Here is a 25,873-nt window from a genome sequence, read left to right as displayed (position 1 = left end):
TGAGCTGAAGGCAGCCACCTAACAACTGAGCCACTCAGGTACCCCTTTCCTTCCTTTTCTATTTTTTGAAATAGTTTGAGGAGAATAGATATTAAATCTCCTTTAAGTGCTTGATAGTATTCACCTATGAATCTATCTGTTCCTGGATTTCTATTTTTTTGGTAGTCCTTTTCATTACCAACTCAATTTCATTACTAATAATTGGTGTCTTCAGATTTTCTATTTCTTTCTGATTCTGTTTAGGAAGATTGTATGATTCTAGGAAATTATTCACTTCAATACTGTCCAATTTGTTAGCACATATAGTTTATAGTATTCTCTTATAACCCTTTGTGTTTCCGTGGTATCAAGTACCAATCGTTACTTCTCTTTCATTTCTTTTTTTTCTTTTTTAAAGATTTTATTTATTTATTTGAACAGAGAGACACAGTGAGAGAAGGAACACAAGCAGGGGGAGTGGGAGAGGGAGAAGCAGACCTCTCGCTGAGCAGGGAAACCGATGTGGGACTGCATGCCAGGATCCTGGGATCATGACCTGAGCTGAAGGCTTCATGACTGAGCCACCCAGATGCCCTGTAGTGTATTTTCTCTTAAAGATTTGTCATACTTTATAAACATATTCACTGCTGGACATTTAGATTTTCTGATTTTTCCCTCTTTAAACATTGATGGGATCAATATTCTTGTAAATTTCTTATACATAAATCTTTATTTATGTATCTGGTTATTTCTCCAGAATAGAGTCTTAGTAGTGGAAGTCTAAGGCATAAACAGCTTTATAGTTTCTTCCTACCTACATAGGTGTCTTCCTCAAAAGCAACATTTCATTCCTTCCATTGATGAGAATGTCTGTTTCCTATCTATCTTTACCATACTCCCATATATAATGTTTGTATTCCATGTTTTATATTAAATGCAAATTGTAATATGAATTATTACATGTACCTACTATATGTACCTACTATAAATACAGTAAGAAAATTCAAGGTTTGTTATTTTATAAAATGCATAGAAGTAAGAAAAGGCAGTTGTTTACATATGAGAAATTAAAAAGTAATCTGTTGAAATTTTAAAATGGTGGAAAATTATTGAACTACTTTGTGAGCCTCATGTTTATTCACCTATTGTTTTTGGGAATTAGTGGTAACTACGAGTAACTTTGTGTGTCTGTGTGCTATTTAATGTTCTAAAAATTTTGAAGCAATTTTTTTTAAAGTAAATTTCCAACTATAAATATAATATGCTAATTGCAAAATGTTACTCTAAGGAAAAGTATCTTAGAAATAATGCCCCAGGCTCTGTGACCACTATTATGTAATTTTAAAGTTTCCTTTAACTGTCCATTATAAGGAAAGTTACCAGATTTCTATCCCTGTAAACTTAGGGGTTTTGGGATGTGGATTCAGAACTTAACTTTACGGTTGACTGATATGTATGTCCTTGTGCTTAGTTTCTTCAGGGCTGGTGTTTAACTGGGGGGCACTGGGATGGCTATTTCAGTAGATTAAAGCTGTATCCATTGTTAAACCTCTGGGCATCATCCTTAGAAATATGAATATCAACCTTCTGACTTTCATTGTGGGTTCAAGGATGCTAATCTGAATCAGAACAGAACCTTTCTTTGCTCTCTAGCTACGGAAATTGTCAAACGTTTCCTACTTAGCAGAATTACTGAGAGGGGCAACACTTTGCCCTGGTGTGGGAACATATTTTCAGTGACTGGGTATGTGTAGGATCTACAAGGTGGCAACTTCACCTCCGCGATTGTCATGTGATGTTTACAAAACAATTTCTTAAAGGATGTACTTTCTTACATATGTGGTCATTTTTTAGCTTTTTAGGAAACAAAATTGTGAAGTTTACTGCTTCAGATTAGTCTTCTTCATAACTTTGTAATGGGACTTACGGGTATGTTATTATAGGGTTTATTAATGTTTCAAGTTTTGGGAAATGGTCAAGCATGCATTTAAAAATCAATTGCTTGGACAAATAATGTATGACTCTTCTTAGATGAGGTATCTGGAATAATCAAATTTAGAGAGGCAGAAAATAGAATGTTGATTGCCAGGGAACAGGGAAATGGAAGTTGATGTTCAATGGGTTTACATTTATAGTTATGCAAGATCTATGAGTTCTAGATATCTCCTGTAGGACAGAGTGTGTATAGTTAGTAATATGGTGTGGGGCTTGAACTCACAACCCCAAGAGCAAGAGTCACATGCTCTGCTGACTGAGCTGGACTGGTGCCCCATAAATCCATTTTCTTCCCAATGTTTTGTTACTCAAATGTTGTTGAAATAAATATCTTCCATATACTTTGGACTGATGGTTTTTATATCTATGGGACAAATTCTCAGGCGATGGGATTACTAGACTGAAAGAATATAAATTTAAAGAAAACTTTGTTTAGATATTTTCAGACTTCTTTCCAAAATGGTGACATGATTTTACATTTCCAGTAGCAAAGGATAAGAATACACTTTTCCTTGCATCCCTACCAGTAGTAGGTGTTATGTTGGTTTATAGTTGTTGTGAATTTGGTGAGAAGTTATATCCCGCTGTTATATTAATTTACATTTCCCTGACAGTTGTGAGGTTGAGAGGCTTGCAAAGTTTATTGATCATTTGGATTTTTTGGTCTGTGAATTGCTATTCATTGCTTTGGGAATTTTTTCCCCATCAGATTGTTTTTGTCGCTTTCTCAATAATTTGTAAATGCTCTTTGGATTTTGCAGATATTAATTACTTATCTTTCATATGTGTTGCAATCTTTCCCCTGAGCTCCCCCCCTTTGTTTATTGGTGTCATTTGCCATATCACATTAAATTTTTTTAACTTTGTGGATTTTGTTTATATTTTTTTCAATGGCTTCTAGGTTTCTTATCTTTTCATAGAAAGTTCCTTAACCCCTAAATTACACATGTATTTTACTGATTTTTTTTCTGATGCTTCCATTATTTCATTTAGTTGTTGAAAATTTTTATAAAGTTTTAGTTCTGATTACTAAGCAATCCTCTCTTGCTTCAAACTCACCCCTTCTATATTCTGCTCTGTGTCTCTGCATCTGGGACTCTGCAATGATACATCATTCATAGTAACATTTGTTGTCATTTATTGACAGGGTTTAAAGTGTACCAGGCAGTTACCTACCTAATTTGCAAATATCGTATCAATTCCTAGAGAATGGGTTTTGACTTTTTCTCTCTGATTATAGTATCAAATTTGAAGTCACACTTTTCAGCTTTCTTCAAAGAGTTTCTGCTTTTTGTGTTAGCAGTAGCTTTGAAACATAAGATAAGAGTTAGGTGTTTTGTTTTTTGTTTGTTTGTTTGTTTTGTTTTGTTTTTTTAGGAGCATTACCCTATTTCACAGGCAAATATTAACTGGAAGCCTGGTGTAAGAAACAGAGAAGATGCAAAGGTTATATAAATTGTGTAGGAGTAAGTTACTTAATCTAGACTTTTGTGATGCTTCTGAGTATAGACAAAAAAGAGAGATTGTTCAGATTAAATACAGACATTTCTGGAAACAGATCTTGGCGTCTGATAGGGTTTGAATTGTGTCCCTCCAAAAAGATATGTTGAAGTCCTAACCCCTAGCACTTCAGAAGGTGATCTTACTTGGGAATAGGGTCTTTACAGAGGCAGTTATGTTAAAAATGAGGTCATTAGGGTGGGCCCTAATCTAATAGGATTTGTGTTCTTTTAAAAAGAGGAACGTGGACACCGACACACACAGAGGGAAGACAATGTGAAGAGAAAGAGGATTCATTTATAACCCAAGGACCATCTAAGCCACCAGAAGCCAGAAGAAGGCATGAAACTGCAACTCCTTCAGAGCCCTCAGAAAGAACCAACCCTGCCAAACCATGATCTCCGATTTCTAGTTTCCAGAATTAATAAATTTCTGTTGTTTCAGTCACCAAGTTTGTGATACTTTGTTACAGAAGCCCCAGGAAACTAATATCGTAGTTTTTGTGGCCAATTGGACTGAGTTTTGAAAATGAAATATGCCACAGATTCTAGAATGCATGTTTGCTGTACATATTTTTCTCTCATGGGTCAAAGACCCTGATTAGTTACATGCTTATCATTCATCAAAGGTCTGTTTTGGCTCAACTAAGCAGATGATGTTTGCAACTATTGAGTTCATCACCTAGAATTGAAAAAACAAAAAACAAAAAAACAAAAAACCCAGGGGCACCTGGGTGGCTCAGTGGGTTAAAGCCTCTGCCTTCAGCTCAGGTCATGATCTCAGGGTCCTGGGATGGAGCCACGCATCGGGCTCTCTGCTCGGCAGGGAGCCTGCTTCCCTTCCTCTTTCTCTGCCTGCCTCTCTACCTACTTGTGATCTCTGTCAAATAAATAAATAAAATCTTAAAAAAAACCCACCCTCTTTTTATGTACATGCTTTTCATGTCTGAAACCAGAGGTTATAAACTAGCAACCTGCTCTTCTTTTGTTTGGCCCACACAGTGTTTTGTCTTTTGGTTTTTAGATTTTATTTTTCAAAATATTTAATTTATTTATTTAGAGAGTACACGCACTTGGGTGGGGGGAGAAGCAGAGGGAGAGAGAGAGAATCTCGAACAGACTCTGCACAACCCTGAGATCATGACCTGAGCTGAAATCTAGAGTTGGATGCTTAATCAACTGAGCCACTCAGATACCCCTTTAGTATTTTTAAAATTTTATTTATTTACTTGACAGAGAGCAAAAGTTGGAGAGATCACAGAGTGAGAAGGTGAGGGAGAAGCACACTCCCAGCTAAGTGGAGAGCCCCACGTGGGGCTGGATTCCAGGACCTTGGGATCACGACCTGAGCCAAAGGCAGATACTTAATGAACTGAGCCACCCAGGTACCCCAGGATTTTATTTTTAATATCTCTATGCCCAACTTGGGGCTTGGATTCACAACTTCAAGATCAAGACTTGCAGGGGCACCTGGGTAGCTCAGTGGGTTAAGCTGCTGCCTTTGGCTTGGGTCGTGATCTCGGGGTCCTGGGATTGAGCCCCACATCTGGCTCTCTGCTCAGCAGGGAGCCTACTTCCCCCTCACTCTGCCTGCCTCTTTGCCTACTTGTGATCTCTGTCAAATAAATAAATAAAATCTTAAAAAAAAAAAAGAAAAGAAGAGTTGCAGGTTCTACTGACTGAACTAGCCAGGCACCCTACTATTTTAAAAATAGGGAGGGGCACCTGGGTGGCTCAGTGGGTTGGGCCTCTGCCTTTGGCTCTGGTGGTGGTCTCGGGGTCCCAGGATCGAGTCCCACGTCAGGCTTTCTGCTCGGTAGGGAGCCTGCTTCCTCTTCTCTCTCTGCCTGCCTCTCTGCCTACTTGTGATCTCTCTGTCAAATAAAAAAAAAAAAATTAAAAAAAAAGAGGGGGAAAAGGTGCTTGTTCACTAATATTTAAAGATCAGATTTCTTATTTTCTGTTTCCTTAAACATGAGATTTGCATTTCCTCATGGCAATCATTAGCTGAAAGTTGGCTACTTCCTTTGGGCAGGCCAAGCTCTTCTGTCACCTTGGCAAGGTGACACCCTGGCAAGAAGCAAGGGTGGCTGGAGCAGAGTGAAAAAAGAGAGAGTGGTAGAAGGAGTATCCAGAAGTTCAGTGAAATGTCAGAATTTGGCAGATCTTGAGGCCATGGTAAGGACTCTGACTTTATTACAAATGAAATGGGGAGTTATTGAAGGTTTTTGATTAAAAGTGTGACATGATCTGACTTAGATTTTAAATTAATCACACAGCTGCTCTGCTATTAGACTGTAGGGAAAAGACAGTAGAGTGCAATGATGGATATGGGAAACCTATTCAGAGGTTTTTCTATTGTGATCATGAGATGGCTTGGACCATGATGATAGGAAGGGAAGTGGTGTGAAGTGGTGAAGTCCAGAAACGTTTGATGTGATCAGAATCTCCTGATGAGTTAGATGTGTGATGTGGAAGAAAGAAGCCTTTCTTTGGGTTTTTGGCCTGAGTAACTAGAACGCTGAAAATTCCTATTTGAGATGAAGAAGCTGTAGCAGGAATAAATTTCAGGGGGAAAATCAGGAGTTCCATTTGGGACATGTTCACCTTGAGGTAGGTATAAATAGGATGTCCAAAGGAAATGTTGAATAAGCTGTTAGCTAGGAATCTGGAGTTGAGGGGACATGTCTGGCTAGCAATAAGCCTTTCCTCTTCTGATCCAGTCTCATAACTTTTAATACCATGTAATACCATATAATGCTGATGACTCTCCAAAGTATGTTTACCGTGGATTCAAGGCAGATTGTGGTAGTATGGCTGCGTTGCCAGGGAAGAGAGAGGTGGGTATCTGGGTCTGCTTTATCTCTGGTCATAGAATAGGAATATTCTTAGTCCCAGGGCTTGTGTCTCCGCTCGTAAAACTGAGGCTCATATGGTTGTCAGCTTTACTGTTTTACATCTGATAAGCTGTAGAGACAAATTTGAATCAAGGTCTCAAATCCATAGCCAGGACTTTCCTTCACCCTTCCTGCCAGTCTTAGGTAAGGGTATCTTTCAAAGAACCACTCTCCTTGCTTTCTTATCCCCTTTCTAGGCATTCATTTTCTCTCTTCACTTCCCTGGGCCCACTTAATTTCAGTAGCAGCAATCTTAGTGCTGAGATACTGAACCATCAGGGAAAATCCTCCGCTAAGACTTTCAGGCTTTAGCTACGGCGTGCATTTTGCCCTCTGTCGAGTAATTCTTAACTGCTCCATCCAGGTTAAAGTTCTCAGGGATTCTATGGTTCTAGCAGCCTGAAACTTTTCCCTTTACCAATTCAGTTCAACTTCTGTTCTCTGAATGCGGCTCCGGGTCTGAGGAACTGCGGTCTATCGAGGGGAGAATAGGTATGTTCTCAAGCAGCCGTAACCAGGGCGACACCCCTTCCCACCACGCACGCCCAGGAAGTTCGGGGCCGGACTTAGAGCCAAGCTTTGTCCTCGGATCCTGCGCTACGCTCCCTCGGCTTCCCGGCGCGCAGGGGGCTTCCGGCGGGTCCCCTCCTCCCGAGGGCGGGGCCTAGCTCTCCCACTCCCGCCTCCCCGGCTGCGCGCGGCTGCGGGCCGCGGTCACGTGAGCGCGGCGCGGCGGGGGAGGGGCCCTGATTTCCGGGCGGCGGAAGGAGACGCGGCCGCGTGAGGACGAGGCGGTTTGAAAACACGCTCCGTGAGCGAGAGGCTGAGGCCGGTGGCGTACGCCGTCACCCCTTGGGCTTCTGTTCGGACGCTCTTTTCTTGTGCCTCCTCGTCCGGGTCCGGGCCGGGCCCTCAGGTGAGCGGCCGCCGCCCGTCGGGACGGGCCCTCCCGGGGCGCGGGACGGCGCACGGTGCCGTTGCCCCCCGGTTCGCGGCCCAGGCGGGCCAGGCCGGCTGTGGCTGGTCTGCGCGCCCGGGGGGCCGTCCGGAGGCGCTGCTGCGGTGCGGGGTCTGGGTGCGGAGAGGGGCGGTGTGGGGGTGGGTCACCCCGCGGGCTTTTGAAGCTCAAGTGACTGGGCGGGTTCGCGCGGTTTCGCGTCCCAGAGACTTTTAGGCCGGTGTACCTTGATTTGGGCCCCGCTTCCCCGACTGTGTTCCTGACCACGGGCCGCAGGAGTAGAAGAAACGATCGTTCTTACCGTCCACGGGCTCTTCACATGTGGGCTGCTGGACCAAGACGGTTGGTGGGGATGAGCGGGCGTCTACTGCACGGCCCTGTCGCCGTTCAGGTGTGGGGGGAGCAGAGCGTCATCGGAGGTTCTCTGATTTGGCACGCTTTGGGGCATCTACTTTCTGAGAAGTCCGGTTTCTCCGATTGGCCCCCTCAGTAGAGTTGGGAGGAACTCGTGAGAGTAAGGGGTTGGCGAGGAGATTATCAAAGAAAATTGCAGTATGCATTATTAATTTTTTTTAACAAGAAGTTGGAAATTAGGGTAATGGGGTGGCAGACAGATTAGCTGGAATTTGACTCGATCGAAATTCTGATACTGTGGAATCTCCCTTGTGTTGCAATTAGGAGACCTGTAATTGGAATATATGAAATTCAGTTTTAGAACTTCAGGGGCTTACCCGCGTAGGACGTCCAGTGATGTCAAAATTTAGCCCCTGAGACTGGAGTTTGTACTTTCTGTTCAGTACCAGCTACTCTCTAAGTGGCTTAGTCAAAATATTTGTTGTGCTGTGCTATGAAAATCTGTATTTTTAAAATTTTATTTAGTTATTTTAAAAGCTTTTATTTCTAAGTCTTCTCCACCCATAAGGTGGGGCTCAGGTTCATTACTCTGAGATCCAGAGTTGCATGCTCTACCGACTGAGCCAGCCAGGCGTCTCTGAAAATCTTTATTTTAAAGTGAAAATAACAAATAGGTAATAGAACTTTAAAAGTCCCTAGTATAAAAATGTTCTCTGTGCACTCAAAAATAATAGTACCAGCTTTAAAAGCCAAGGAATGGCGATCAGCCCTCTTAGTTTTCCTAACAGCGAAATTAGTTGATGACTTATACAAAGTGATGGATAATATGACATAAGCTTGACAGACTGTATGATGGCCACAGCTCAGGTAGTTAGTGGCTCAAGATAGCACGGAGGATTGGTGAGTTGGGGTTAATTCATTTGATTTTTCTGTCTTGTACCATTTATTTTCATCTCTGGTACTATCTAGTAATAAAATTGTAGGGAAAGCTCACAAAATGTGTTTGCTTATTCAATGAAAACTTTTCTTTTTTTATTAAAAGAGGCAGGGTGAGTATTCTTTTTATGCTTTGCTTAACCATTTTTTTAAAAAACTGGAATAGAGGTGTGGGTGGGATGAATACTTGGAATTGGTATAAATGAAATGAGAACCATTTTGCCACGTAGGTTTGCAATCCTCACCTTAATTCCAGTTTGTATAACATAAAGCTGATTTTTCAGAGCCCTTAGTCCCTCCTCAATTCCCTAATACAGGTCTGACAAATCTTTCTGAGCCATATCTTTAAGATGGATTTAGTATCACCTTGCTCACATGGTTTTGTGAAAATTGAATGCTAATGTACATAATGTATTTAATACTGTGCTTGATATGTACTTGTCCTGAGACTTTAAGAAAATATATGTGTTTGTTCTTATATATATTTGACAGTGCCAGGTGCAGTTTTACAAATAGGAACTCATTTGTTCCTCAATAATCTTACCTCATACTAACTATATGATGTAATTATTATTATCCCTATTTTGTGGATAAAAACTGTGGCACACTTTTAACTACGGCTAGAAAGTGGCAGTCTGGATAAGAACTGAATCAGTCTGGCTCTAGAATCTGCTCTTAACCTATGTAGCCAAATCCTACTTAGCTCAAGGGGCTCTAATGTATTAAAACCTTGAAATCACGTGAATTTGGATATAATGTTATAGGTGATTGGCTTCTGGATTCCTGGAACTTGAGCTGCTTGGTCTTGCACAAGCTATTTTATTTCACAATAAATGTAAAGCTTCATTTTACTCAAATTTTTTGGACTCTGACTTATAGTACTATGACTTTAAAAAAAAAAAGTACCTGGACATAGGATGATTATGGTAGACCAGAAGAAGTTTTATTTATTTCAGAGGTAATTTACCTATTACAGTGGGTGTACAGAATTCATTATTTTTGCAGCATGTTGGGAGAGGTTTCAATTAGAGTTGAGCTGGTTCCAGGTATAGGAGGCTAATTTTTAGATAGATGTTAGCTTGTAGGAAGATAAAGCTGGAGAGGAAGTTAGGAAGGACATGCTGTGTTCTTACTGTAAGGAAGTTAAAGAATAGCTGAAAAGCCCTGAGCCTTGGTCAGATTTGTGTTTAGGAAGATCTCTTGTGACTCCAGCAAATGGGCTAGGGAATAGACACTAAAAACAAGACAAGCATACTGATGCGGGAAACTAATAAACAGCCTAGGGTAGAAATAAAGGATTTAAGAAGTGTCCTGAGAATGGATAGGCACAGATCAAAGCTTTTTTTGTGTAAATGGGAAGATTTGGATGTAAATTGACAGAATGTGGTATAGAGGGGGAAGTGCAAGATGACATGTTTATGCCCAAGTTACTTATTATAACACTGGCCTAGGTAGTCTTTGTTCCTTACCCCTCTGTTACACAAGATTTCTTTTTATACTGCTTTTTTATCCTGCTTTTGGATATCTAATCTGAATCTGTCCTGTTGTTCAAAATACTGCTCTCTCATTTTTGCCTATACTAGCCTTATTCTCTACTCCTGATCTATACCCTGTTTCCCTTACTCATGAAATGCTCATTTACTTTCCTTGCTATATATTTCTGAATCTTACACTTTTTTCAAACATCGGCTTAGGTTCATGAAACTTCTATTACAGGCTGCATTTAAAAACTTAGTTTTGTTAGTAGAGGTTCCTCAGGGACTTTGAGGGGCCAGGAGCAAATGTGTTCTCTCCCCCTCACTCCCCCCAAACCCTGGGTAGGATGTTATTTCCAAAGGTTTCTGTTTAGCACAATTGCTTGAGGAAGGTTCCTTGGCTAGAAACCCTTGACAAACCTGTGGGAGGTTTGTTGCCTTACTGTTGACGACTCCTCTTTACAGTGTCTCTTGACTAAGGTATACCTCTTGGTAAAGGTATTTTCCATTTGATACTTTGATCCTTTGGCATAGTTCTTATTGGCCCTGATTCTTGATTGTCTTTGAAATAAAATTTAGAGTTAATATAAATGTTGGAAAACACTGTCTTTATTCTTTTGAGTTTCTTTTTTTACCCATTGTTTTAAATTTCTTTTCACTATAGCACTGAAGAATGACCAAAAAAAGAAAACGCCAAGATGATTTTCAAAAAGTAAAACTAAAAGTTGGTAAAAAGAAACCCAAGTTAGAAAATGCTACTGTTACAAACTTTAAAACTAAGACTATACATCTGCCTGAGCAACTCAAAGAAGATGGAGCTCTTCCAACAAACAATAGAAAGCTTAACATAAAGGTAAATCGTAAATATTGTTTTGATAAAATAATACTTTCTTTGAAATCATCTAGAATGATTTTTGTGAAAAATTGTTTCAATTTTGAGGGTTTATGGATGGCTGATGGTTGGAGTTTGTTAACCAAATCTGAGTTGCCACTGAAGCTTTCCCACCTCCTCTAGAAAGACTTGCTCAGCTAAACCCACAGTGATTTCTTCATTGTATACCTATTTGATAATATATGCGCTGGAAATAATTCTTATGTTTAACTTTTTGATGTATCAGGTTTTTGATGAGACAGTTTTCCAGTTGTTTTTATAGTTCATGAAGATCTTGTCTTACTCATTTTGAACTCATACATAGCACATAACTTATAGGTTCGTTGTAAATGTGTGAAGTTAAAGTTTGAGCAGTACTTTTGCTTAAAATTTTGACAGCTTTATTGAAATGTAACTTGTGCATAATAAAATTCACCCATTTAGAGTACCATTCCAGGGGTGCCTGGGTGGCTTAATTAAATTAAATTAAGTTAAATAATAACTTATAATATAAGTATATAATAAATAATAACTTATAATAATAAGTTAAATAATAATAATAAATTAAATTAAATTAAATAATAAAATTCACCCATTTAGAGTACCATTCCAGGGGTGCCTGGGTGGCTTAATTGGTTAAGCGTCTGACTCTTGATCTCAGCTCAGGTCTTTGTCTCAGGGTCATGAGTTCAAGCCCTGCACTGGGCTCAGTGTGTAGCATGGAGCTTACATAAAATAAAATGTACTACTTTGTAGTTTTTAATATATTTATGGAGTTATGCTGTTATCACTGTAATCTAATTTTAGAACATATTAATCTTTCCATGAAGAGACCCTATACCTATTAGAATTCACTCCCCAGGGTGCCTGGGTGGCTCAGTGGGTTAAGCCTCTGCCTTCAGCTCAGGTCATGATCTCAGGGTCCTGGCATTGAGTCCCGCATTGGGCTCTCTGCTTAGCAGGGAGCCTGCTTCCCCCCCTTCTCTCTCTCTGCCTGCCTCTCTGCCTACTTGTGATCTTTCTCTGTCAAATAAATTTCGGAAAAAAAAAAGTCACTCCCCATTCTTTTCCTCTTACTCTAGGCAGCCACTAATCTACCTGCTATCTATATAGGTTTGCTAATTCTGGTCACTTAATATAAATGGAACAATATGTGCTCTTTTGTTACTGGTCTTTTATTTAGCATGTTTTTGAGGTTCATTCATGTTACAGCAGCGTATCTGTCAGAACAGTACTTCATTCTTTGTATTTTTGAATAGTATTTTAGTGCGTGGTTATGTCACATTTTATCAGACGTCAGTTGATGGTCATTTGATTGTTTCCACTTTTTTTTTTAAATTTAAATTTGTTAGTTAACGTGTAGTGCAATACTGATTTCTGGAGTAGGATTCAGTGATTCATCACTTACATACAGCACCCAGTATTCATCACAAGTGTCCTACCCATTCCTCATGTAGCCCATCCCCCACCCAGTTTGTTGCCATTTTTTGACTCTTATGTGTAGTGCTGTTAGGAACATTTATGAACAAGTTTTTGTGAGGATAAACATTTTCTAGTTTGCTTTTAAGCTCTGAAAATTAAATAATATTGAAAGGGTATTTGAAGTTATGTTTTTCTCACAAATTAATGTAAATTATTCCACAAATAAAATTGTCAAATGTCATAGGATGGGCACACACATCCCTGAAAAACCATTTAAAATAGGCAAAACAGGCCTGTTAAATTATATAAATGCACCTACCGTATGTTTGATATATAGTAGTTCTTTAAATAGTGATGATGATCGCTGTCACTTTAAATGATAGCATGCCTAAGCCTTCATACAGGTCAATTTCAAGAAGAGAAAATTCTAACTGAAAATTATGTAATGTTTTTATGAAGCTAAATCTATTTATTTATTTATTTTTAAAGATTTTATTTATCTTTTAGGGCTTACGCGCATAAGCGGGGGAGTTGTGGGGGGAGTGGAAAAGGGAGAGGGAGAAGCAGGCTCCCTGCAGGCTCAATGCGGGACTCCCAGTGCGGGACTCCCAGTGCGGGACTCTGTCTTGGGAATCTGAGATCAGGACCTGAGCCTAAGGCAGATGCTTAAGCAGCTTAACGGACTGAGCCACCCAAGGGCCTCCAAACTAAATCTATTTTAAAGATAAAATAGTGTTTCTCTTCTTAGTAGAGTCTAGGTAATGTTTAGAAAATACTTACTGTAGCAGCTTCCCCAAGGAGTGTTAGTTTATGGTTTGTAGTTTGGGTTAGCATGTTTATTTGAAAATGTTATAATATCGCATGTATACCTAAATCTTCTGTTTTTACTTTTAGGATTTGCTGTCACAGATGCATCACTACAATGCTGGGGTTAAACAAAGTGCTCTTCTTGGACTTAAAGACCTTTTGTCTCAGTACCCATTTATAATTGATGCACACCTTTCAAACATATTAAGTGAAGTGACTGCTGTGTTTACAGATAAAGATGCTAATGTACGATTAGCAGCAGTTCAACTTCTTCAATTCCTGGCCCCCAAAATACGAGCTGAACAAATTTCTCCATTTTTTCCTTTGGTAAGTGCCCATCTCTCTAGTGCCATGACTCACATTACTGAAGGAATTCAGGAGGACTCTTTAAAAGTTTTGGACATTCTGCTGGAACAGTACCCAGCCTTAATTACTGGCCGTAGCAGTATATTGCTTAAGAATTTTGTAGAACTTATTTCTCATCAGCAGCTGTCCAAAGGACTGATAAATAGAGACAGATCCCAGTCCTGGATACTTTCTGTAAATCCTAATCGGAGACTCACTTCTCAGCAGTGGAGGCTGAAAGTCTTAGTGAGACTCAGTAAATTCCTTCAGGCCTTGGCAGATGGATCCAGTAGGTTGAGAGAAAGTGAAGGACTTCAGGAACAAAAAGAAAATCCCCATGCCACTAGCAACTCCATTTTTATCAACTGGAAGGAACATGCCAACGACCAGCAGCACATCCAGGTTTATGAAAATGGGGGTTCACAGCCAAATGTCAGTTCACAGTTCAGGCTACGGTAAGAAGGATTTCAGTTATGTCCACACTCAGTTTTCCTATATTGAATTTTAACTACTGACCATTGATGGCTAATGGTGGGAAGACATGCAGTTGTCTTTTATAGTTTTCATATAAAAGTTATAAAGTTCATATAAAAGTCATATAGTTACTCATGATTTGACTTTATTTACTGATGGGAGGAGTCATTTGAAAGTAATTAATTTATTCATTTCTAGCAAAGCCTAATGAGAAGTAAAACTTGATAGTTTCTCTTGGCTTTGTCATTTTAGAATTTTATTTTCTTACTAGTCTTGATCAATGTAATTATCAATTCAGGGAACTTCATTTTTACTAGTACTTTACACTTAATATTTAAATTAAACAAGGGATAATATTTTTTAATCATTAATTTTTTTTTCATTCTTACCCTTCCTTAATTAGGTACCTGGTTGGAGGACTAGGCAGTGTGGATGAAGGCCTGTCATCTACTGAAAACTTGAAAGGATTTATTGAGATAATAATTCCACTGCTAATTGAATGCTGGATTGAAGCTGTGCCTCCGCAACTAGCTGCTTCTGTTGGAAATGGTATAGAAAGAGAACCTCTGCAGGTTATGCAGCAAGTTCTTAATATTATTTCCCTTCTGTGGAAACTCTCTAAACAACATGATGAAACTCATAAATTGGTGAGAACTTAATGGGGGTATTTTCTTAGTAATAATGTCTTTTGTCGTACATGGGCAGATTAGAAATCCGTATATTACTACTAATTGGTTATGCATTTTCCAAAACATTATCATGATGTAACTATAAATTTACTTCTTGCTTTTGCCCTGAACTGCAAGTTAAAATAGTTTGTGAGATTCTCTGAATATTTTTAATTTAAGTGAAATGCATAACTTTTTTTTTTGGAAGATTTTATTTATTCATTTATTTATTTATTTATTTGGAGAGCACCTGAATTGGGGGAGGGCCAGAGTGTAGTGGGGAGAGAAAGAGAGGGAATCTCAAGCAGATTAGTGTCGAGCATGGAGCCTGATGTGGGGCTCAACAGTGGGGCTCAGTCCCACAACCCTGACTGAGTTCATGACCTGAGCTAAAATCAAGGGTTGGATGCCTAACCAACTGACCCATCTAGGTGCCGTGTGAAGTGCATAACTTAATGAACTTGATTTCTTCTTCCTTCCTTCCCTTTTTTTTGGGGGGGGGGCTTGATTTCAGTTGCTTTTATTAGGTATAATTCACAGTGGTGTTACAATGGATGCATTGGTTATGGCACATTGATTATGTAGGAACATTCTACTTTCTGGAGGCCTTTTATGGGATTAAAATGTTGCTTATTAAGTACTTTGTTCCAGTGTGTGCCACATTGCCAATTTTAGCAGAAATGGACCACAGTGAAGATCTCAAAACCAACCCTGAGTTTTGTTTTTTTTTCCCCAAGTTCTTTTTAAACTACTATGATTTAGAGAAGAAGCTACATACAGACTTGATTAGTTAATGCTCTTTTTTTTCTCTTGGTAAGGAATATAAGATCAGAAAACATTTGCAAAAGTTATCTTTACTGTGTATAGGTAAGCTGTAGTTGTGGGTATGGTGTTAGTGAAATTAACCTAAGATTCTAAGTCTATATCAGTTTTTTTACTAGAAAAGCTGATAGTAAAGACATGCTTCGCAATGATTAAGTTTTTTTGTGTTTTTTTTTTTTTTTTAAGATTTTATCTATTTATTCGACAGAGATCACAAGTAGGCAGAGAGGCAAGCAGAGAGAGAGAGGAGGAAGCAGGCTTCCCGCAGAGCAGAGAGCCCGATGCGGGGCTCGATCCCACAGCCCTGGGATCATGACCTGAGCCACAGGCAGAGGCTTTAACCCACTGAGCCACCCAGGCGCCCCTGCAATGATTAAGTTTTATTTTATCTACTTTCTGGGGGGAGAATTCAATGGTGGGAGCTTTCTTAGAGTGCTGTAGCATAGAGAATGTACTGTATATAGTCCATGGGGCAATTAAGGAAGAACAAGCTTTGTTAATTGGTGTTAAATTAATATGATAGGACACTATCAAAAAGGGCAGTTGCAGGAAGAGTACTTTAAAACTTGAAGCATCTGGTTTTTAGAATTCCTGCCAAGGACTTTTGACTAGGCAGGTGTGAATCTTTGAAGTTGTCTACATATGTACAAAACTGACTATGCAATTTTTTTATTTTGTTTAATTCTTTTTATTTAAAGCTAATAGGCCACATAAAATAAGATGGGGTTAAATTAAAAGTAATACTTGATAATCTTGAAATGCATTATGGAATCATATTAAAGTACGTATTTTAAGAGCTTACTCTAGCACTATTAACCCATTACCTATCATCTGTGGAGTTGTTATATGAATTGCTTTTTCAAATAGCATGGCATTTTATTGACTATGATTTTTAAGCCTGTCTCATAATTCATTGCATACATTGGCAAGAAATTGATCAGGGTTGGGTTAGGATGTATGATTTTATGAAAGCAAAGCTTACTGTCTTTCATGGCAATCTGTGATGTAAGCTAGTGACAGTAGTAATTATATAGCTTTTTAGAAAAGTATGTTATTTGCAGTCTTGAATGGATTTATCTGAACCTGGGATAAAAAGTAAAAGTAATGATATCAACATAAATTGTAAGTACTGGTCTTTCCTTAATTTTTAGAAGGCTAAGAAATAAAGATTCTGGGCATCTTGGTGTCTGGTGACATATGGACACCGAGTAATTATTGTTATTTCTTTAGTAATAGTATTTGTAACTAAATAGAATGTAGGAACAAGTGCAAATTCATTAATTATACTAGTTTTATATGATCCACTGTCATTCTGATAACATTGTCAAGGGGCCTACCCACTGCCTTAATTTTATGGATATTTAAAGTTGTGTGCTTTAGAACTATTCTGTGCTGTTCTAATACAGTTGTATTTATTAGCAGTTCATTAATGCAGGACACTGAGTTCAGAAGACTGTTTTGCATAGCCTGTGGAAGGCAACATAGAATACTAAATTGGGCTACTGTTTAAAATTCAAATGAACTGAAGGAAGTTAATTCAAATAGAAATAGTATTTAAAAGCATATACTGATAGAATTCTCTAATTTACCTTGGCAAATGGGTTATGTTTAACTGTAATAACTGGATAAGGTAAGCTCCATTATTTTAGAGACAAAGTATAAATATGTATGTGAGTTGTACAGTGACATTAAAATGTAATCATTTATTTTTTGTTACCATTCTCACTGTTCCCCTTTCACTGACCTTTAGTTTAGCTTAGTAGTTAAGACATTGGGTGACCTGTAACAGCTCAGACTTTAAAGGAGGGATGAAATGGCATTCCTTGGACTTCAATACAAATTATATCCCACAAGCTGGATTGTAACCCGTCTCTCAGAAAATGTATAGGTCTTCTCTTGATAAATGGGCATCTAAATTAGGTGCAGTCTTAGAATAACTGTTTTGCTTTTAGGTTTTGCTAAATGTATTTATTTGCTGCGCAGTTGAGAAACTTCATTTTTACCTAAGTAGTGTTTTTTAAAAAACCTTTTTAGAAATCTGAAATCTCTGATCTTTGCTTTAAAAAGAAATCTCAAGGTACATTAAATCTTATTTGCAGTGGTTGAGTACATGTTCTTACTGAGGTTGGTTATTTCTGATATATTGCGTGTATCCTTAGTTTTAAAGATGACATACAAGGCGTGCTTGGGTGGCTCAGTTGTTCAGCGTGTGCCTTCGGCTTGGGTAGTGATCCCAGGGTCCTGGGATTGAGCCCGCATTGGGCTCCCTTCTTGGCGTGGAGCTTGCTTCTCCCTCTCCCACTCCCCCTGCTTGTGTTGCCTCTCACTGTATCTCTCTTTGTCAAATAAATAAAATCCTAAAAAAATAAATGATTTAACATTAACTTTTTAATTTACTTTGGATTTGGGGGTCTTGTATTACTAGCCTCAGGGTCAGTATTATATTGCTATAGGAATTGTGTTGTATCTTAGCTTTATATTTTAATGCTGCTTTTAGTTTATGTGTCTCATTGCTGATGTCTTTTCTCCATGAAGATTAGAATTTGTGAAGAATGGTCAGATGCAGTCATGCGTCAAGGATTTGTTGAGCATCTATAAATGTGGCTATTTAAGTTAACTAAAATTCAGTTCCTCAGTTGTGCTAGCCACATTTCAAGTGCTCATGTAGGTACATGTGGCTAGTGGCTGCTGTATTAGACAACACAGATGAAGGACAATTCCATCATTGCAGCGTTGCTTGCCCTCACAGTTCTTAACCTTCTGGTGGGGTTGATGGATGTAAACAAATACATAACGTCAGTGCTAAGAAGAAAGATAAAAGTAAAGCAGGGTAAAGAGAGAACAGGTTCTGGAACAGAATGAGGGAGAGGTATTTTATTTTGTTTTATTTTTTAAGATTTTATTTATTTGAGAGAGAGATAGATAGTGACAGAGATAGAGCACAAATGGAGATGAGAGGGAGAAGCAGGCTCCCACTGAGCAAGGAGCCCAATGTGGAGCTCAATCCCAGAACCCTGGGATCATGACCTGAGCCACAGGCAGATGCTTAACTGACCAAGCCACTCAGGCATCCCATGGGGGAGCTATTTTAAATAGGTGGTCAGAAATATTTTCATGACTTTCTTTCTTTCTTTTTTTTTTTTTTTTAAAGATTTTATTTATTCACTTGAGTGAGACAGCAGAAGCAGGGGGAGAGGGAGAGGGAGAAGCAGACTCCCGTCTGAGCTTGGAGCCTGACATGGGGCTTGATCCCAGGAGCTAGAGATCATGACCTGAGCCGAAGGCAGACACTTAAGCATCTGAGCCACCCAGGGACCCATTTTCATGACATCGAATGGCACTCAGTGAAGTTAAAGGACCAAGTGTTGTAAAGACCTGTGGGAAGAACCTTCCAGGCATAGGAAATAGCAAGTGTAAAGCCCCTGAAATGAGAACAGATTTGACATATTTGAGGAATGGCAGGAAAGCCTGTGCAAGTGAGGCACTAGGAGAATGGTAGAAGATGATGAGTGAGAGAAAGTGACAGAGACCAGATCGGGGGACCATACGGTAATCTTGTTACCATGGTAACAAGATTGGATTTTAACCTGAGTGTGATGAAAAGACAATGGAATGTTTCAGCAGGGAACTGGCATGATCTGAATGTGTATTTAACTTTAATATGTTGAATTTGCAAATAGAATGCTAGCGAGCTTCCTGTGGTCAGCATCTACCTGTAGCAGACCTGGAGCCCAACCTTACACCATCCATCCTGTAGATGACCAGTCCTGCCCTACATATACACTTATTCCCTTTCTCCCTTCCGGTATTTTGAAGCATGATTTATGTTTTAAAAGATCACCCTGGCTGCTATGTAGAGAATTGACTTTTGAGGAAGATGAGAGGAAAAGTAGGGAAAACAGTTGGGAGGCTGTTGCAGTAATCTAGGTAAGAGTTGTTGATTGGAGTAAAATGGTAACTAGTGATTGAAACTATGAGAAGCAACTGGATTCTGATAAAGCCAGTGGGACTGCTGATGTGCATAGTGAAGGAAAGAGAAGTAAGGATAATGCCTGTGTTATGGTCCAAATAACAGTGTGACTGCTGGTGGGGAGAGTTCAGTTTATTCATGTTAAATTTTTTTTAAGCTTTATTTATTTTAGAGAGAGTGCATGGGGACTGGGGGCGAGGAGGAGAGGGAGAGAGAAACCCAAGTAGACTCCCTGCTGAGTGCAGAACCCCATGTGGGGCTTAGTCCCATGACCCATGAGATCATGACCTGAGCCAAAACCAAGAGTTGGGTGCTTAACCGACTGCACCACCCAGGCACCCTATTCATGTTAAATTTAAGTTGCTTTTTAGAAGTCCAGAAGGACATGTTGAGTATACAATTACAGATTAGCACAAAGAGAAGAATCCAGAAAAGGATACTAAGGAGCTATTGGGTGACAAGCTATTTTAAACACCTCAAGTCCCACATCCCAAGAAACCATTCAGTCCCTGGCAGAATGGCATGGTTGGTTTTCTGGATAGGAGGAAATAAGAGTATGGTAATCTGGAATTAGTATTTTAAGTAGGAGAGAAAGATTCATGAATACTGTAAGAATTTTAGAGAAGTTCATTGCTTTGTGACAATGTTAAATATCTTTAATTGGAAATAATAGAATTGCTATGAAATAGAGTTCTCCTATAAATAGAACACTAGGTAGAAGACTTTCTGATATATTTACAAATACTGCACTAGAGGTTCAAATTAAGAATTTTCTTACATCATACTTTCTCCTTTTTTCTTCTCTTAAACAGTAGATAAAATGCAAGTAAAGATAATTAAAAAGCACCAAAAATATCTATGGGTGAGAATTGGATGCCCTAATGTTTTACTCTGATTTTAAAATTAATTTATATCTTCTATCATGAGCAAAAGGTGTATTATAATGGTAAATTTATAATTGAATATTAATAGGTAGTCAAATTTCTGCTTAAATTTGGTTATTTTAAATAATTGTTTCTTATAGGTTTTCTAATACTCGCTTATTTTAATAGGAGTCGTGGCTTCGAAAGAATTATCTTATTGATTTCAAACACCATTTTATGAGTCATTTTCCATATGCCTTAAAAGAAATAACCAAGCACAAAAGGAAAGAGACAAATAAAAGGTATTGTGATTCCTTCCACTGTATAGACTTGAAAAATTTTTTAACCTGAAATTACCAAAAAATAGCCTTAAACTGGAGCTTTCTACACTGTGAGGGGTTCATATCTAAATTATGTGAAATAAAACTAAAAGTTGCAGTAGTATGGCTGATCTTGAACAAGTCACTTTAAGCCTTAAAATTTTCATTAAAAATTTTTTTAAAATATATAAATATTTTATGCAAATTGAGTACCAGGTATCATCAAATTCTGTTAATAAATTTAATAAAATTTCTTGATGTGGGTATTTTATTTGGGAGAAGTACTATGTAATCTCTAAGTGAGAGTTTCTTAAAGGTCATCTAGTTGTATCATTTATATATGAGGAGACTGATAGTGAAACTAATACCAGTATCAGAAAGAGGGATAATTGGAGAAAAATAGTTTTCTAAAACAGAGAGGCTTATGGATTAGAAGATGGAATTTAAAATTGTAAGCCTGGAAACTGTTTAAAATGTTTACCTCAAGTGAGGGGAAATAAATATAAAAACAAGTTATCTAATAAAATTTTCTTGCTTCTTGAGGTGAGCTTGGTTTCTGTAAACTGCCTTAAAACTTTATCCATTCATTTATTGATGGACCGCTTCTGTAGTTTGGCTGTTGAAAATAATGCTGCAATAAACATGGGGTGCGTGTATCCCTTTGAATTTGTGTTTTTGTATTTTTGGTGTAAATACCCAGTAGTGTGATTCCTGGATTGTAGGATGGTTCTGGTTTGAATTTTTTGAAGAACCTCCATACTGTTTTCCACAGTGGCTGCACCAGCTTGCATTCCCAGCAACAGTGCATGAGTTCTCCTTTTTTCCTACATCCTCAACAGCACTTGTTCGTTGCGTGTTGTTTTTTGTTGTTGTTGTTGCTTGTGTTTTTGATTTTAGCCGTTCTGACAGGTGTGAGGTGATAATCTCATTGTAGTTTGCATTTTCCTGATGATGAGTGGTGTTGAGCATCTTTTCATTTGCTTTTTGGCCATTTGGATGTCTTTGGAGAAATTTCTGTTCATGTTTTCTGCTCAGTTTTGGATTATTTGTTTTTTAGGTATTGATTGTATCAGTTCTTTATACATTTTGGATACTATTTATTGGATACGTCATTTATGAATATCATCTTCCATTCTTTAGGTTGCTTTTTAGTTTTGTTAATTGTTGCCTTTTCTGTGCAATTTTGATGTAGTCGCAGTAGTTTACTTTTGCTTTTATTTCCCTTGCCTCAGGAGACATATTTAGAAAACTGTTGTTACAGCCCATGTCAGATTACTGCCTATGCTCTCTTCAAGGATTTTTATGGTTTCAGGTTTCACATTTAGGTCTCAATCCATTTCGAATTTATTTTTGTATATGGTATAAGAAAGTGGTCCAGTTTCATTGTTTTGTGTGTAGCTGTTCATAGAGCTGTTGAAGAGACTTTTTCCCATTGTATGTTCAGTCCTTCTTTGTCAAAGATTAATTGACTTTATAATTGTTGGTTTATTTCTGGTTTTTCTGTTCTATTCCATTGATCTATGTGTCTAATGCCATTATCATACAGTTTCACTACTGCTTTGTAGTATAACGTGGAATGTAACTGGAATTGTGATACCTCTAGTTTTATTTTTGTTTTTCAAGATTGCTTTGACTATTCGAGGTCTTTTGTGATTCCATACAAATTTTAGGATGGATTGTTGTAGTTCTGTGAAAAATACTCTTGGCATTTTGATAGGTATTGCATTAAATCTGTAGATTGTATAGTATAGACATTTTAACAATATTTGTTCTTCCAACCCATGAGCATGGATAGAATGTCTTTCCATTTTTTTTGCATTGTCTTGAATTTCTTTCATCAGTGTTTTTAAAGTTTTCAGAGTACAGGTCTTTCACCTCTTTGGTTAAGTTTGTTCCTAGATACTTTATTGTTTGTGGTACAGTTGTAAATGGGATTTTCTTTTTTTTGAAGATTTTATTTATTTGTCAGAGAGAGAGAGAGAGTGAGCGAGCACTGGCAGATGGAGGCAGAGGGAGAAGCAGGCTCCCTGCCTAGCAAGGAGCCCGATGTGGGTCTCAATCCCAGGACGCTGGAATCATGACCTGAGCCGAAGGCGGCTGCTTAAGCAACTGAGCCACCCAGGCGTCCCTGGGATTGTTTTCTTAATTTCATTTGCTGCTTGCTTCATTATTAGTCTGTAAGAATGCAACAGAGTTCTGTACATTGATTTTGTATTCTGGAACTTTATTTGGAACTTTACTGAATTCATTTACCAGTTTGAATTATTTCTTGGTGGAGTCTTTAGGGTTTTCTGTATTTAGTATCACGTCATCTGCAAATAGTTTTTCTTCTTTAACATTTTGGTTGTTTATGTTGTCTAATTGCCGTAGCTAGGACTTCCATTAGTTGAATAAAAGGGATGAGAGTGGACATCTTTGCCTTGTTTTTGACCTTAGGGGAAAAGCTCTCAGTTTTTCACCATTGAGTGTGATGTTGGCTGTGGGTTTTTCATATAAGGACTTTATTTATTTATTTAAAAGATATTATTTATTTGACAGAGGGAGAGACAGCTAGAAAGGGAACACAAGCAGGGCGAGTGAGAGAGGGAGAGGCAGACTCTCTGCTGAGCAGGGAGCCTAGTGCAGGGCTCGATGCCAGGACACTGAGATCACGACCCAAGCCAAAGGAAGGCACCCAGTGACTGAGCCACCCAGGCACCCTCATATAAGGCCTTTATTATGTTGAGTTATGTTTCTTCTGGACTTAACTTTGTTGAGGGTTTTTACATGAATAGATGTTGTATTTTGTCACATGCTTTTTCTGCATCTGTTGAAATGAGCATATAGTTTTTATCCCTTAATTGATGTGATATATCACATTGTTTTGCAAATATATATTCTTTTTAACATTTTACTTTTTTAAAGATTTTATTTATTTATTTGACAGAGAGAGAGCACAAGTAGGCAGAGGGGCATGCAGAGGGAGAGGGAGAAGCAGGCTTTCTGCTGAGCAGGGAGCTGGATGTGGGACTCGATCCCAGGACCCTAGGATCATGACCTCAGCTGAAGGCAGCCGCTTAACCGACTGAGTCACCCAGGCGCCCTTAACATTTTACTTTTTTAAAGTAGTCTCCATACTCAATGTGGGGCTTGACTCATGACCCCAAGATCAAAGTCACATGCTCTATCAATTGAGCCAGCCAGCTGCCCCTTCTTTTCAAACATGTATATATTTAAGACTTGTTTATTTGAGAGAGTGACTGAGAGATCAAAAGCAAGGGGAGCATCAGAAGGAGAGGAAGAAGCAGATTCCCCGCTGAGCAGGGAGCCCAAAGTGGGGCTTGATCCCAGGACCCTGGGATCATGACCTGAGCTGAAAGCAGACATCAAACCGACTGAGCAACCCAGGTGCGTCTTGTTTTGCGAATGTTAAACCGTTGCCTCCTGGGAATAAATCCCACTTGATTGTAGTATATGTTTTTTAAAAAATATATTGTTCATTTGGTTTGCTAATATTGAGAATATTTGCATTTATATTTATAAGAGATACTGGCCTATTGTTCTCTTTTTTGGTGGTATCTTTATCTGGTTTTGGTATCAGGGTGATACTGGCCTCATGGAATGAATTTGGAAGTTTGCCTTCCTTTTGTATTTTTTGGAATAGTTTAAGAAGGAGGAGTATTAACTCTTCTTTAAATGTTTGCTAGAACTTGCCTGGGAAGCTGTCTGCTCTTGGACTTTTGTTGGGAGTTTTTTGATTATTGTTTCAGTTTCATTGCTGGTGATTGGTCTAATCAAATTTTCTATCTATTCCTATGTTAGTTTTGGTTGGTTATATGTTTGTAGGAATTTATCCATTTCTTCCAGGTTGTCCAGTTTGTTGTCAAATATGTTTTCATAATATCCTGTTACAGTTATTTATATTCTTTCCTTTCCCATTCCTTTCCTTTCCATTAGAGAGAGAGAATGCACTTGGGTGGGGGAGGGAGAGGGAGAATCCCAAGCAGGCTCAGACTCAGTGTAGAGCCTGACACGGAGCTCAATCCCATCGCCCTGAGATCATGTACCAAGCCTAAATCAAGAGTTGGATGCCCAACCGACTGAGCCAACCAGGCACCTCTACAGTTGTTTGTATTTCTTTGGTGTTGGTTGTTGTTTCTCTTTTTTCATTAGTAATTTTGTTTATTTGGGTGTTCTCTCTCTTTTTCTTTTTGATGAGTCTTGTTAGAAGTTTATCAGTTTTGTCGGTTTTTTTTTTCCCCCCAAAGAATCAGTTCCTGGTTTCATTGATCAGTTCTGTTTTTAAATTTCTGTATCATTTATTTCTGCTCTAATCTTTATTATTTCTTAAATTTTGCTTCTTTGGGTTTTTGTTGTTGTTTTTCTGGCTTTAAGTGTAAGATTAGGTCTTTTATTTGAGATTTTTCTTCTTTAGGTATGCCTGTGATTCTATAAATTGCCTTCTTTTTTTTTTAAAGATTTTATTTATTTATTTGACAGACAGAGATCACAAGTAGGCAGAGAGGTAGGCAGAGAGAGAGGGGAAGCAGGCTCCCTGCTGAGCAGAGAGCCTGACGCAGGCCTCTATCCCAGGACCCTGAGATCATGACCTGAGCCGAAGGCAGAGGCTTAACCCACTGAGCCACCCAGGTGCCCTATAAATTGCCTTCTTAAAACCACTTTTTGCTGGATCCCAAAGATTTTGGACCTTTGTGTTTTCATTTTCATGTAATTTTTTTTAATGTCTTTTTGATTTCTTGGTTTGACCCATTCATTGTTTAATCGCATCTAATTTTATTTAACCTCCATGTATTTGTGCTCTTTTCAGATTTTGTGGTTGATTTCTTGTTTCATAGCATTGTGTTCATAAAAAATTCATGGTATGATTTCAGAGTTTGTTGAGATTTGTTTTATGGTCTAATATATGATCTATTCTGGAAAATGTTCTCTGTGTGCTTGAAAAAGGATGTGTATTCTGCTGTTTTAGGATGGAGTGTTCTGAATATCATGTCTGCTAATCCATCTGGTCCAGTGTTTCATTTAAAGCCACTTTTTCCTTACTGATTCTCTGTTTGGATGATCTGTCCATTGATGTGAATGTGGTGTTAAAGTCTTCTATTGTTAAGTGTATTACTGTTGATTATTCCTTTTGTGTTTGTTATTAACTGTTTTATGTATTTGGGTGCGTGAATATTTATAATTGTTATGTCCTCTTGTTGGATTGTCCCCTTTAATTATA

General features: G+C 38.4%; 1 protein-coding gene across 2 annotated transcripts in view; it reads left to right on the top strand.

The window, feature by feature from the left end:
- The first annotated feature begins 7,096 nt into the window (after nucleotides 1–7,096).
- TEX10 (testis expressed 10) overlaps nucleotides 7,097–25,873 on the top strand; it is a 63,744-nt gene continuing 44,967 nt past the window's right edge. The window contains exons 1-5 of one of the 2 annotated variants that reach the window (XM_080819612.1): nucleotides 7,097–7,286; nucleotides 10,758–10,946; nucleotides 13,281–13,520; nucleotides 14,416–14,659; nucleotides 20,525–20,637. In XM_080819612.1, the coding sequence (XP_080675738.1) occupies nucleotides 14,588–14,659; nucleotides 20,525–20,637 (185 nt within the window). In that variant the 5' untranslated portion in view covers nucleotides 7,097–7,286; nucleotides 10,758–10,946; nucleotides 13,281–13,520; nucleotides 14,416–14,587. Of the gene's footprint in view, nucleotides 7,287–10,757; nucleotides 10,947–13,280; nucleotides 13,994–14,415; nucleotides 14,660–20,524; nucleotides 20,638–25,873 lie in introns of both variants that reach the window. The other variant, XM_080819611.1, reaches the window with a different exon arrangement.

Source organism: Martes martes (genome assembly GCF_963455335.1).
Source record: "Martes martes genome assembly, chromosome: 12".
Lineage (NCBI taxonomy): Eukaryota > Metazoa > Chordata > Mammalia > Carnivora > Mustelidae > Martes > Martes martes.
This window is presented reverse-complemented; position numbering and strand designations above follow the sequence as displayed.